The sequence below is a fragment of the Osmerus eperlanus genome, chromosome 8, assembly GCF_963692335.1.
Source record: "Osmerus eperlanus chromosome 8, fOsmEpe2.1, whole genome shotgun sequence".
Lineage (NCBI taxonomy): Eukaryota > Metazoa > Chordata > Actinopteri > Osmeriformes > Osmeridae > Osmerus > Osmerus eperlanus.
Window position 1 is genome coordinate 11,141,256 of NC_085025.1, and position 14,748 is coordinate 11,156,003.

Sequence of the window (14,748 nt, forward strand, 5' to 3'; positions counted from 1 at the left end):
GTGTGTGTGTCTGTGTGTGTAGGTGCTTGGGTGTGCTGGGGTGTGCATGTGTGTGTGTGCGCGTGTGTGTGAGGTCTTGCCCTTCATGAGAGCTGACCTGGCTGTGACCTCCGACGGGCGACCAGATCACTTTCACATGTAGCACCTAGTGACATAGGGCAAACATGAACCCATGGCTCTTAAAAGCCAAGTACCAGTTGAACTCCTGTCCCGATATTCCTCACAGTTATGGAAGAATTACATTTAGCATATAGCTTTGGTGTTCATTGGAACTGGCAGCTTAATTATGCACTGCTACAGTATATGTCACAGCAGTCAGGGTTAACTAACACACAGTTTATCCAGCACACATCACACTGCACAAGTTCAGAGGAGAGGAGAGGAAACCAATTTCACAGCAATTTTCAATAATACAAAAAGAAAGGCAAGTTATTGTGGGAAAGGAAGATAACCTGAAGAAATATGAAATTAAAAGACAACGCAACAGAAATATATGGAAATGATAAGATAAATATAAAAACGGTTCAACGTGATTTCAGAGGTGAAGAAAGAGAAACTAAGAGAGAAAGAGAGAGGGGGACAGAGAACAAGAAAAGAAAATGGGAGTGTAGAGCACCTGTTATGGCCAATCTCTATCAACAACTTGCCCAGAGACAGGAGACCTAAACTGGGGAGAAAGGAGATTTCTGGGACCACACTCTCACCTACTGGTCAACATAGGTACTACAAGTAAATATCCCTACTACCTCTTCTCTCTCCCAGACTCCTTACACTCCTCACCCCACCCAGAGGCAGATTAAACCCCAAATTAAAATGTTATAGACCATTCCCTACAAGTGAACTGAGTGATGTCCTATACAAACTCATTTCCAAACCAAAGTCAAACATTGATGAAAGCCACACATCCAAAAGGGTATTGGTGGAAGGGTGTGGGAGGGAGCAATGGGTCTTTGAGGGAGGTGAGAGCCAGGAGTTGTGTTCTCGTGGCAGGTGGAACGCACCCAGCCCTCCCCCTTCTCATACTGAGAGGGCGCCATCTGACCTGCCAACAGCGGGCACACAACGGAGGGCACAAACATGAGCATGCACGGATCCACATACACGAAAACAACACACACACACACACACAGTGAGGGTATAGGAAGGGGTTGCTCTATGTTGGGTATCTGTTGGTCTGTATGTGGGGAGGGGGGGATTTGGGCAGGCCCTAGCTATTTCTGGCATCTTGTCCAGCCTGTGACTGTGTCAGTGTTCCCAGGGGAGGGATGATGCCAGACTTGCCACCTGACCCCAACGCCACCTGTCAACCCAGCCGCCCCCTCCTCTCCACCCCTACCCCCACTTGCAACTTTCTGTGTCCACACTAACTATTTCTCTACTGCCCACCTCTGGTAGTCTCCTCCCCCAGCCCTCCATTGTTCCACTATCTCCCCTCTGCCTGGCCCTGGTTTCTTCTCATGTTGCCATGGAATCTGGCGACCCCTTCTGGTATAATAAGAATATTAAGTTGTTGTGGTGGCGTGTCGAAGGGCAGATGTTTACCAACCCCACTGTCAAATAAATCGGGAAAAACAGATTTAGGAACAGAACACTAGATAGCACAACTATCACACCAAGGAGAGGGCACTTTATGAAAATCAACTGGTCCATCGCCATAAAACCTACCGAATGTATCTGTTTCTGGCTAATAACAACAACAACAAAACCTTCATGAAAACAGATCTAATGGAAGCTAACTAATGATCAAAGCTAACTAATCGATGAAAAGCATGAAACTCAAGACAAAAGCCAGTTGCGTTGCTGAAACAAGGACTGAAGAACACAGAGCCCTGAACAGCCCGGTTTCCCCATGTCCTCATAACAACATCACAAACAAATAACCTCAAAGTGATCTGTTATCTGTCCTGTATTTTATCAGAGACCTTGGGCACAGTTTCTAAAGACCCACCTGAAAACACATGTTGTCCTCCTCATGCATTGCCCATCTACAGTGGAACTCTTTATAACGCAGCGGAACAGAGGCTGAAATCTCTCATTCGCAATGAAGGGTACTGTATCTCTGCTGGCTTTGCTGCTGTGTCTGTCTGAGACTTGGGTTCAGGGGGAGAGTAAGGGGGTGGTGAGGGACAGTGATGGGGGAGATATCGGGAAGGGAGAAGTCCAGTTGGAGAGACGGAGCATCGAGGAGGCGATCGACCGGAGCACATCCAACTTGGTGACCACCGTTCCGCCTGACATCTGGGCTGAACTGCTGCAGCTGAGAGACATGGTGGTGGAGCAGAGAGTGGAGCTGAGGATCTTGGACTCCGGACTGAAGGAGACCGAGAGCCAGGTGGACAAACACAAGATAGAGCTGGTCCTCACCAGGAACGACGTGGAAGAGCTTGAGATGACCAACGCTGTTTTGGACTCCAGACTGAAATCCAGTGAGAACCAGGTAGCAAAGCTAACGAGACAGAATGCTGATCAAGTCTTGGACCTCTTCAACATGAAGGCTGAACTTCAGCTCCACCAGAACAAGCTGGCCCACTTGGAGAGAGAGAATGCGGACCAAGCCTTGGAGCTCTTAGACCTGAGGTACGGACTGGAAACCAGTGAGGGTGATATTCAGTTCCACAACAACAGTATCAACAACTTGAAGAAGGAGAACGGTGTCCAGGACAATGAACTACATGGTCTGACAGTCAACCAGAACACCATGAAGAGCCAATTGGAGGAACTGCAGAGAGATAACACCAAGGTCGCCTTCCATGCTGCTTTGACAAATTCTGGAGACGTTGGACCCTACTCCGAAGATAGAATCCTGAAGTTCAGCAAAGTTCTCACCAATGTTGGCAACCGCTACAGCCCTGTGACAGGGTACTTTGAGGCGCCAGTGAGAGGAGTCTACTACGTCAGATTTACAGTGTGTGGCCCAAACTTTAAGGACAATATGGGTGTGAAACTGCATAAGGATGATGTTGTGATCCTTTGGAATTAAAAGAATAAGGCTAATGATAATTGGGAGTACATATCCAATGCTGTTGCTCTGGAGCTGAATGAAGGGGACCTGTTGTACCTGGAAATCCCTGCAGATAAAAAGCTTTATGATAATTCGAACAACCAGAGCACCTTTACTGGCTTCTTGCTGTTCCCCTTGTGAGCAAATAAGGAGAATGTGGTATTCTACTAAAAGAAAGGTGAAATGATTGCTGTTTTGAATCTATTGGCTCAATGTAGGCTACTCTCTGGCACTGCCATATCAGCCTTGTGTAATCTGCTTTTAATTTTTGTATAAGTATGATAACATGATGATTGTATGATGACAACACAGGACAGAGATCTTTTGTTATTTCCTGAATACTTTATCAGATCTAAAATATATACATGAATACCCCAATAAAGATAGGAAAAATAAACAATTTGTGTCTTGTTCAATGAGACTAAAGAACAAGTGGTGTTCTTGTGTAGCATGGCAGTGTGTGAGAAAGAGAAGAGACAGGGGCGGGATGCGGGGGTTGGGGGGTGGGGGGTGAGGCCCAAAAAAAATCTCAAGCAGGGGGGAAACATTTTAAACAAAATATGATTTCTCGTCCCTTTTTCCCCAACCCTCATTGGCAGCCGTCCAACAAAACAATTAGCCAGTCCTCCGCGCATGGGAATCCCTCTCTCCGCAGTCTCTCTAATGACCAACCTCCCTCTCCTCCTCCTCCACTCTTGGATCTTCACCGCGCCTCCCTCTCTCCCTCAGACCCGGGCAGCCCCTCCGCGCAGCTGGCCGCAGTGCGGCCAAGTTTATTTTCTCCCCGGTGGTCCCTTTGGGGTGACGGCGAGGGCTTGCCACATCGCCGCTGATGTATTGGGTGAGGGTCCTTCGAGCAGGAAGTCGTTGGAAGTCTTACAACATTACAACACTCTCACTTTTAACTTTCTTCTACTCAAGCGCAGTAATCTACATTTCATTAGGCCTATGTATTGTCCAGGATTGAGTCATTTACAAATAATGTTTCTGAAAATCTCCGTTATTAGAATTATGAAGACAGATTTTTAGAGCTATTGACTGATGTCGCTTAAATGAGGTTAGAGGTTACACTAGTGAATTATAATTTCGGTTTGTCCTATTATTCAACACATTTTAGGCAGACGTACAATTGAACATTTAAATTTCCATAAAAAAGTGGATATCAAGACTTAAATAATTAAATAATCTTTTAAAAATATCAAAAATTAAAAAAAGAACTGTCGACCCCCCCAAAATAATTACAAACATTTGTCGTAATTGACCAAAGTTTTATCAACAGTTTGTCCCACAAAAAGTTTGAATTCCACACTAGGATTCCCTTAACGTTCTCTGTTATTAGGATGATTTCCCTACGGGGCCGTTGAGAGGGTCATCCCGTCAGTGTATTCTAAGAATAACACTAGGCCTTAATGGATGGATGCGAGGGACTTTGTTATTACAGCAAGAGACGTTCTTCTGCGCTTCTCCGAATGAGGAATTATTTGATTGAGCGAAATTGTTGAGACAGGGGTAGGCCTAAAGTGTGTGTACGTGTGTGGGTGTGCATGCCTCCAGTAGGCCTACAGACCCAAGATAATACGGAAAGAGAAAAAGAGAGACGAAGATGCACAGGCGCACTCCTGCTCCGCGAGAGCCGCATAAATATCTGTCGACAGTATGTAAACACCGCGGTCATAACCCGCGTGAATTAAACAACCCCTCTAAATCTGGATTAAGCGCTGCATCCACATTTACCACTTTGTCTGACCTTCAACAATGAACTTTCAAACCAGCATACCTCTGCCATTACCGCATTATGGATGGAATTTATTAATGTCAAATGAACGAAACCACAGTGGAACACAACATCTCAGATAAATTGCCTTGTCTGTGGAAAATCGTTTTGTTTCCAAGTCATCATTGATAGCAACTGTTTGTTTATATAATGATAAGCATATCGAGATAGTAGCCATCAACTGTTTGCGTTTCGTGATTAAGAAAACAAATAGGCCTAAGGACTATCTGTTTTTACTGATGCTCTTTGTTACAGTCCAAGCATTGCTTAGAGAATTTGAAGGAATGGAGGAGATAAGAAAATTAGGGTCATGGCGGTTTTGCCCGTGGGTCCACAGCAAAACATAGGCCAAGATAATTACAGAATCCCACTTTGTTCACAACAATGCATAGTATCATGCGCAACAGTATTATATTTTATTTACATAAAATCTGGAAAAATACACAACTTTCTCACCGGCGCTTCCATGTAGACCTATGACTGGTAGACCTACTGTAACCTAACTCAAAAATGTGACAGCGTTATGGCGTTGGAAGATTATAAAAACTAATATACAAAATATTCAGTCTTTTTTGTCTTTGAACCAGCAAAGACAACATCTGATGGCTTCTTTAAATAATGAACAAAACAGTGTCTCTTTACGGCAACGCACGAAAGAGTGCACGCGCTCCCTCGGTTATTCCCACTCGAAAGTCTGTGGAGATGACGTGCATGTCCCTCTATCCCTCAGATATGTGTCTCGTGGAAAGCAGAACAGTGTAGCATCAGGAGGCAGTTCCACACAGCCGTGTAGTATTGAGCATCTCCTTCAGATCGGTCTCTGGTTTGCCTGCGACCATGAAAGGCCACGTCTGGAACGAACATAAAAAAGGACAATGTAGGCCACATTTTATTACAACAAATAGAGTCTACATTTACATGCATATTTAAATACATGCACTGATCAGTGCGCTGCGTAATAATTTCACAACAACGAAGCCATAATCGAGTTATTTATTGTGATTGTGTTATGGGTGCAGCTACCATTTAAATCCAAAGAGATTTAAAAAATGAGGTTTGCAAATGTCCATGGACTAAGTATAAGGTAGCTTACATGAATGTTCAATGTGCATGTAGCTACGAATCTACTTGGAGTGCATTAAGACAGTAAAACAATTGAAATAGTTTCGAGTTGGCCCAACAGCAACTTTATTGTAGCGTTTGTGTAAATAACGCAGTTAAATCATATTTAATATTGTTATGTCATTTTATAGGCTATATGTTTTGTTTTAAGCGCGCAGTTATTGGGCCTATACTGAATGCAGTCAAATTTAAATTGCAGTGTGTGATATAGTAGTCCTATTTTTTAATACATTAAAAATTGAGCTATATAAAGCTGTATAGCCTACTTTCACCTTGCCTTTCACCTTGTTGAATTAGTTATATTGTTGTTAGAGACTAAAAAGCTTACCAGATTTACTGGGTGAATATATCCGTTCTCATATTTGTCGTTGGCCAAAATCTGTCGCAGGTGAGCAATGTAGCTTGACGCCAAACGCAGCGTGTCCAGTTTGGATAGCTTGGTATCCGGGGGTACCCATGGTAATGTAGTCTTCAGCCGAGAGAAGGCTTTGGACAACACTCGCATCCTTGCTCGTTCCCGTGCATTAGCTGCGTTCCTTTGCACCTGCTTGCCCTCCTGTGCCACACCATTGCGCGTGGTTTTCCGAGACGAAGTCTTCCTTTTCTTTACCGAACCATCAGCTCTGTCATTCACCGAGCTACCCTCACAGTTTGAACTCTCCTCGGTGCTTTCATTCGACGTTCCTGAATCTTTACCAGAAGAGCCGAATTTCAGAATGCCGTCCAAAAGTTCGTCATCGACGTCGCTGAGGGACCCCGTGGACATGATCTCTCCGTTGGTGCGGCTTCAAAACATGTGGGATGTCGGACAGACAAACTAACGGAAGGGGTAAGTGAGCTCGCCGGTGTGCGCTCGGAATGTTTCATATACTCATGAAGCGGCGAAGGATGAAGGAGACACTGTAAGCACGCGCTGGTAGGAACTGACCATTTATCTCCGTGACCAGGGGCGTGACCGAGAACCGTGGGAGGGGACCACGAGGATACACTTCTACAATGTTCCTACTTTCAATGCATACGAAACTTGCAGTCTTTTGGGGAAATGTTCATGAAGAACTCAGACAGACATAACGAGTGGGTGCAAACAAGCTCCATGAAGTAGCCTATCCCACTAAAAAAGCATTATTTTGTTACATATCACGTAATACAGCATTATTCATTTTTATGGAATAGATAGGCTATGCGTTATTACCAATTCATTCAGTCTTCATCATTAATGGCCAACATGATAATCCCTTATACTTAGCTTAACTCTATTAACTCTTAAGCCTAGCACTTACTAACTTTGGGAGTGCTCACAAAGGCACATGCATACCAAGGTTACTTGAAGATGGGTTCACTCTATACATTGCTATGAATACATGCAATTAGGCCAATGTTTTTATTTGATAATTGCAAGAAATTTCGTTGATATTATGGAATTAATGTCATTTAGAATTGGGTTGCAAATACTTTTTTAACCGGGATAAAGTCATGGGCAGGATTTGGAAATAGCTTTCAAATAAGCAATACATCATTGCCGTTTTAATAACTTAGCCTACACGTTCACGCCTAATTACAGCTAAGGTGTAGGCCTAAAATGATTTAAAAAATACACACCGCATAAATAGTAAGCAGGGTAAAATACTATGATCACTAATGCTCTCGTTAACAAAAATATATTTCAATATTTAGAACAGTTCTGTCATGTCATATTCGATGCAATCCACATGCGTGCGTCGTACAAACAATAATTAACCAACCAAATACGTAATTCTACTTGTTGTAGATTTTATCCAATCTTTTTTGCCGGGGCATTACACATTGCCCGCTAATGGAATTAAGTGCCAGGAAACATGGGGGTGTCCAGTCTCGTGTGGCACACTGGCGCCTCCGTCCCCTCGGATGTAATGGATACCGGGCATCCCCTCCAAACACCGTTTGCCCTTCGACATCATTCCTCACCGATGCCCCCAAATCCACTAAGTACCGACCCAAAACAAAAGTCCTTTTCGGGAGCGCAGAAATTCCGTGTGTTTGTGTGTGCGTGTGGGGGGGAGGGGGAATGTGTGGGGGGAGATTTCACCCATGTGGATAATACACAATATTCAGTTCATTCTTTTATCTGTCTGCAGCTTTGTTGCTTAAATAATCAGGTAACCCCTTTAAGAATCGATTTAATAGGTTATTGCATGTCTTGCCCATACTGCAAATTCAAATTAGTGTGTGTGTGTGTGTATGAACGCAAGGAGGGAGAGAAGATAGGGAGTGGCTTTGAAGGAGAACTCTAGAAGGCAAGAGCAAGAACGAGGTGCGTAAAGAGGGGGGAGGAAGAGGAGGAACGAGGGGTGCTGTCGAGGGAGCGAGAGGGAGAGGTGAGCAGGGGGTTCGCAGGCCAGCGGGGGAGACGGAACGGAGAGAGGGAAGAAGCAGGAGACCCGGTGACAAAGAGTCAGATAGGGAAGGAAAGAGTAGGGGTCAGTTTAGGGGGAGAGGATAAGGCGCACTGTAAAGGGAATGATGGGAGGAACAGGGGTGAAAGAGGGAGAGAGAGAGAAGAGGGGGAGGACACAGAGGAGAGAGGGGGGGTTAGAGGCATATCTCCTGGGTGGGCTGGGAATCAAAGCACTTAGCTGAGAGGAATAATAGAGCATGGTAGATTGATGATCACCTCAGCGATAGATCCAGATGAACAAGGGAGGGAGAGAGAGAAGAAAGAGAGAGACGGAAATAGCACAGGACGCTAGGCTCGCTATGTACTCTCTCTCTCTCGCGCTCTCTCTCTCTCTCTCTCGCGCTCTCTCTCTCTCTCTCTCTCTCTCTCTCTCTCTCTCTCTCTCTCTCTCTCTCTCTCTCTCTCTCTCTCTCTCTCTCTCTCTCTCTCTCTCTCTCTCTCTCTCTCTCTCTCTCTCTCTCTCTTGTCTCCCTCGTATTGCTATAACCAGAGGTCCCACGGTACTATACTTGAATCCTTTCATGACGGAGCGAGCAAAGGAGAAACAATCCAACACCGCTAAAAGCACATTCTATATCCTGGTACAAAAACCAAGAAACATTCTCCCGTCGCCCTTGGTTCACACGGTTGTGGTGACACAGAGGAACAGGTGGAGGGGGGTGGGGGGGGGTTGGGGCAGGGAGGAAAGAGAGATGAGGTAGAGAATGAGGGGGTTGATGTGGGACTCCTGTAGCCATGGTGGGATCGTCTGCTAATTGGCTGCTTAGGGGTCAGAGGTCAGGCAGGTTCTGTGATGTCACCAGGAAGGATTCCAGATGGGCCACTCTGGCCCACCGAGGGGGACGCCCGAAGCCCAGGGTCATTACCATCACACACACACACAAAGGAAAATTGAAAATGACTGTTTATTCGACCAAGAGTCATTGAGAGAGAGAAACGGAGAGAGAAAAGCCAAGACAAAGTTGAGAAATAAGAGAGAATTATGGCCAGTGTTTGCAGGGAACATGTCATACGTAAACATTGCCTGCTGATATTACTGGACAGGGACGTCCGGAGTCAGTGATCCTCATGAATATGATGAATATTCTGGGACACGCAGGTCAATAACATGCTGCATCAGTATTAGGGAGTCAGACTTTAATGGCCTCTGGAATGGAATGTGTGTGTTGGTGTTTCAAATGTGTGTTAGAGATCATGAAGAGTGTGTGTGTGTGTTTTTTAGCCTACAGTGGGTGTGTGTCGGTATATGTGAGTGGTGTGTGTCTGTGTAGGTGTGTATCAGTATGTGTCTGAGCCTACAGTGTGCGTGTTAGCTGACGTGGAAGGCACTGACATCTGTAAATCCTCCCTTGGGGTTGGCTGGCCATCCCTTTCCATCACCTCAGGGACCAATCAGAGGGGAGAACTGGCATTCTGTTTTGACTACAGGGGAACTGGGAAGAGGAGAGGAGTGTCACAGGGGACAGCCAACACTGACGAGAAGACAAGCACTTCTGGGAACATGTAGAGCTCTACACCATCGTTAACACACAGCACACACACATGGAGACACACACACTTGTTGGAGCAAACACGGAAACACACACAGATGACAGTTGAGGGGAGTAACCAAAGCCAGCCTGGTGGTCAAGTGGTGTGTCGGAAGTTAGGGAGATGGGATACAGCTGCAGTGTGTGCATGTGTGTGTGTTTGTGTATGTTTGTGTGTGTCCATGTCTGTTTTTGCTAGAACGAAGTTGCCTTCTGTCATCACATTGTCCATTACACAAACCCAAGGAGGCTACCACTGTGCTACCATCGATCTCCAACAGTAACCAGCAGAGTGGGACAATGCTAGAAGGTTCCTTTCTACGTCTGACAGAACAGAGATCATGGAGGTATCTTCATGAGTGTCCTATGAAGGAACACATTCTGCACAATACAGAAATACAAAAACACGAATGCAACATGCAACAAACAAAGATACGTTTGCCTTTGGCACAGCAACTCACTTTGTAAATACCCTGCCGCAAAATTAAACACATCTGCTTGGTAGTTTTCTATGTTCCACCAAAATATTGCAATCTGAATAGCTCTGTGTTAGCAAACAATTCCAGCTAATTCAGTTACTCAGGACTGCCGTATAACATCAAAGGATGAACTGTAGGTAATAAAGGGTACCAGTGCAGCAGCTAGTTTTATTGAAAGTTTATTATTGACCATACATAGACTTCATTTGATAACCATGCTCAGGTAATCTTGATGAATGAGATTCTAATGACTGTTAGAACTGCTGGAATGGTTTAAACATCTGTGCCCTTCCAACCTTGTACAAACAAGGTTGATTGCAGTATACAACCATTGCACCTGTAATAGTTGCTATATAGCAGGAGCACTGTAGCTTTGTTGGTCTACTGTACTTAAAACAGCATACTGTACATCACAAACACCTGGTTTGTGCATCAGTTGAATTAAGGTTGTGATGGTTTCATTTCTATTGAGGCTTTTCACAAAACCAATGTACAACATTTATTTATTTTTTGCCATTAAATATATTGAGAACAGAGAACATGTGTGAGTTTGTCTCAATCTGTGTGTGTGTGTGTGTGTGTGTGTTTGCATGTTTGCGTGCGTGTGTGTTGTGGGAGATGGGAGACAGGGGACTGTGGCTCAGGGTCTGGTCTCTGTCACTGTGACCGAGACTACCATTTATAAACACTCCTCTTAGCAGAGAGACCCTACCCCATTATACTATCACACACACACACACACAAACCCACACCAGCCCCTAACCCAAAGGCAGGACCAGCACTCAGTGGAAACAAGTAACCAGTCCCTCCCTGCCCCCCTCCCTCCTCCTCCCCTGCTGAGGGCAAAACACTCGGCACCCATCTGAATCCTCCCAGAGGCCTCTGAACCCCCCCCGCCCCCCTCCACTAAGCCTCCCATCCCCTAAACATCCTAAAGTCTCAAGCATACACATACCGTACTCATCCTCTTCCGCACCATATTAGAAGACAGACTTGCCCTTTTTGAGGTGTGTTTTGTTCGTTGTCTATCTTCAAAAAGAACAACATCCAATCGAGGAGTGAATGACTGTCAACCGCTGCTGCCTCTTATAGAAAACTGGGGCCGTGGCTGCGAGATGTACCATGTGTGCCCAGGAAATGCATGTGCAACTCAGAAGTGCTTTACCTCAGCAAATTAATTTTGAGACACGAATTGACCATGGAAAGTCTTCTCAAAGTGTGTTTTGTTGGAAGAGCCTGGATCATCACCGAGGGGGCTGTGTAACGCCGGCCTTCCCGGTTCCTCACACCTGATCACTCATTGTCATGGAAACGGAGATGGTGCCGATGGACGGGTGGGATAAACGACACAGAGCTCTGATTGGTTGGATCAGATTCCACGCTTTGATCTCCCCCCTCCTCGTTACTCAGACAGTGTGAGATCTGGTGTCAGGTGTGTGCGCGGCTGGATTTATCACGGTGTGTGCTCGTGTGTGAGTGTGTGTGTGTGAAGGTTCAACAGTTGTTGGGCCATCCATTTGTATTTTAGAGATTTTGGCTCCTTGAGAACCACTATTGAGAAACATGTCCAGAATACTAATTGTAATGAGTTGGAAGTTAGGCCTAAATGACCTCACCACAACAAAGCCAAGCACTCATCATTAGCCCCAATGCTACATGAACTATTCTACATTCAGCTACAGTACTAAAATGTCTGTCTGTTGTCCATTCAAGTCTCTCTCTCTCTCTCTCTCTCTCTCTCTCTCTCTCTCTCTCCCTATTTCTCTTTGCAGATGAAATGATCTCACCTCATCGTGTCTGCTGTCTGCTTAGTCATACCAAGCTGTCAGGGGGCTGACACACACACACACACAAACTTTATCTAGAATATTCTGCGGTTTTCCCTTGTAATTAGCTCATGGTGTATAGGGAGAGAGATAGTACAATCGGACCCCAGGAAGTCATGATAGTGACCAGTCCCTGAAGGAACCCCCCTACACACCAACACACACCCACGGCCTGGGCGCGCAACACACCCATACAGAACCCTGGACTACCAGCGATTGTGCGTGTGTGGTGTTTTCTTGTGTTGTGTGTGGATCTGCGTGTGCATATGCAGCTGAACTTATGTTTGTCCACATGTGCACGCTCCTGGCTCCAGCCTGATAAAGCCTCTGAACCTCCTGATATCCCCGCATGAAGCAGCCAGGCCTCACAGATACCCAGGGACGTGTTGACTGGAACGTATGCAGGCAAAAGAGCTTTCTTCAAGGGGGGAGGACATTAGACATGTCCCCTCAGCCTGCCTCCCTCCAGCCGCTAGCCTCCCCTCTGGCCTCTCTGGGGACCCTCGCCCACGCTCCGGAGCCTCCTCCTGGGCTACTCCTCTGCCAGCACTCCCCCTCACACTCTGGAGGATGGTCCGGTCAGAAGAGGCCCCGCGAGGCAAAAGGGAGGCTCCCAGAACAAACATGGAGAAGCGCTGTTCGTTCTGTACACAGGCATGCCTGCGAACACACACGTACGACCCACACATCAGAGATCTTTTTCAGAGTCGTTGCTCTGTTTATGTGAGACATCGACCACAGAGAGTGAAGGGGAGATACTGAGCAGCTTGAACCTGACACATGAGGTAGGTACTTCCTGGTACATAAGGAAGGTACTTCCTGGTACTTGAGGTAGGTACTTCCTGGTACATGAGGAAGGTACTTCCTGGTACTTGAGGTAGGTACTTTCTGGTGCATGAGGAAGGTACTTCCTGGTACATGAGGTAGGTACTTCCTGGTGCATGAGGAAGGTACTTCCTGGTACATGAGGAAGGTACTTCCTGGTACATGAGGAAGGACACACGGAGAGCGAGGTAGACTCACCACAGAGTGGGGTTCATGAGGGAGGCGTGTGTGTGTGTGTTTCTGGGTGTGTGAGTGTCTTAGCGGTTGGAGGGACAGGGCTCCGACCCCCGACCCCTCTCCTGGGAATAAAACCCAATCCATCTGAGGTGTGTGTGTGTTTGTCTTTTCTGTCCCGTGAGACAGAACCTTAATGCTGCCGGAAGGAACAGGAAACAACCCCGGAGATGTAAATTGGGATAAGTAAAGTGTGTGTGTGTATGAGTGAGCAAGATGAGGAGATAATGTAGTAGAGGTCATCCGAGTGGACGGGTGTTGAAGTTAGCACCCAGGATGAGATTAGCTCGCTGTACGTTTATCAACCGCTACCCCCTAAACCTCCCTCCGCCCCGCCCCCGCCCCCACGCACAAACACACACCCGTGCACACACAACCCCTTCATCTCGAGACCCCTAACACTCCAGAACCCCTAGACCCCGGGCAGGATGGAAACCATGGAAGTGTATAGGAAACCAACTTTAAATGTGTGTCTGTGTATGTGTGTATCTGTGTGTGTGTGTTTGTGTAACCCAAGCCCCTGTGGGACTGCTGGACAGGTCCACTTAGCTGTGGTTGAGAGGAAGAGCGGCGTGCCGCCGTAGTGTACCGTGTTATTACAAACAGCTGTGTGTTGATTCATCGTTGGTTTACGACACGTGCTATCACAAACTGGTTCAAAATTGTGAATATACAATTGAAAAAAAAACGTGAAATTAGCGGTCACACATTTTGTCCAGATGACACTACAGCTCATTTATTTGATTTGGCCGTTTTTCTCTTCTTCTGTTAGTTTTGAAAAGTTACGTACAAGCATATTGACACTCAAGGGATTAGAGCGTGTATGTGTGTACTTTTGAAGGTTAATCATCACTGTATCTGGTAGCTGTTGGTTAAGACATATCACTATGTGTGATTGATGCCACTGACCTGGTATCTCCTTTCATACCTCTCTCTCTCTCTCTCTCTCTCTCTCTCTCTCTCTCTCTCTCTCTCTCTCTCTCTCTCTCTCTGTCTGTCTGTCTCTCTTTCCCCTTGACACACAGACATACACACTCACAGAGACGCTCACCCACACACACACACACACACACATTCAGAGACACACTCTCGGACACGCAAACACAAGCACACAGAAACAGGGAAAACACAGAGGCAGGCACCTTGTGGTGTGTGTCAGCTGTTAGCAGCTGTTTTGTTTGTGGGGTTGTTAGTCGGCCATATTGATTTGATGGCAGCAAGCTGCATCCTAAGAGGTAAAGAGTTGATAGGAAGTGCGCAGAGACTCGGAGTGAGTCACAGCTAAAGGATGGGGAGATAATAGTTGTGCAACCGTGAATACCAACACTTCTTTAGTCGTCCTCGGTTGCTTGTCTCGTACCAGTCTATGCTAGCTTTGCTCCTTGTCACAAAAATGTTCATTCTGGAATCATAACAAGTGGTTTCCTGAAAAGCATTGCAAAGATTCAAAGTACACAGTACTGTGTGCATTTGAACATGCTTATTAAGTGTTTCCTTGTTTAGTTTTTTTGGCCCAAAGTTAAT

General features: G+C 45.9%; 2 protein-coding genes across 2 annotated transcripts; one reads left to right on the forward strand and one right to left on the reverse strand.

Annotated features, from left to right (window-relative positions):
• The first annotated feature begins 2,026 nt into the window (after positions 1-2,026).
• LOC134024680 (uncharacterized) lies at positions 2,027-3,168 on the forward strand. Its single transcript, XM_062467283.1, has one exon. It carries the CDS (start codon positions 2,042-2,044, stop codon positions 2,978-2,980), a length of 939 nt encoding a protein of 312 aa, XP_062323267.1. The 5' UTR covers positions 2,027-2,041; the 3' UTR covers positions 2,981-3,168.
• A 2,001-nt stretch (positions 3,169-5,169) lies between these two features.
• tcf21 (transcription factor 21) lies at positions 5,170-6,785 on the reverse strand. The gene is made up of 2 exons (XM_062467286.1): positions 6,226-6,785; positions 5,170-5,626 (listed from the first exon to the last, which is right to left on the reverse strand). Exons 1-2 carry the CDS (start codon positions 6,661-6,663, stop codon positions 5,540-5,542), a joined length of 525 nt encoding a protein of 174 aa, XP_062323270.1. The 5' UTR covers positions 6,664-6,785; the 3' UTR covers positions 5,170-5,539.
• Between the last annotated feature and the right edge of the window lie 7,963 nt (positions 6,786-14,748).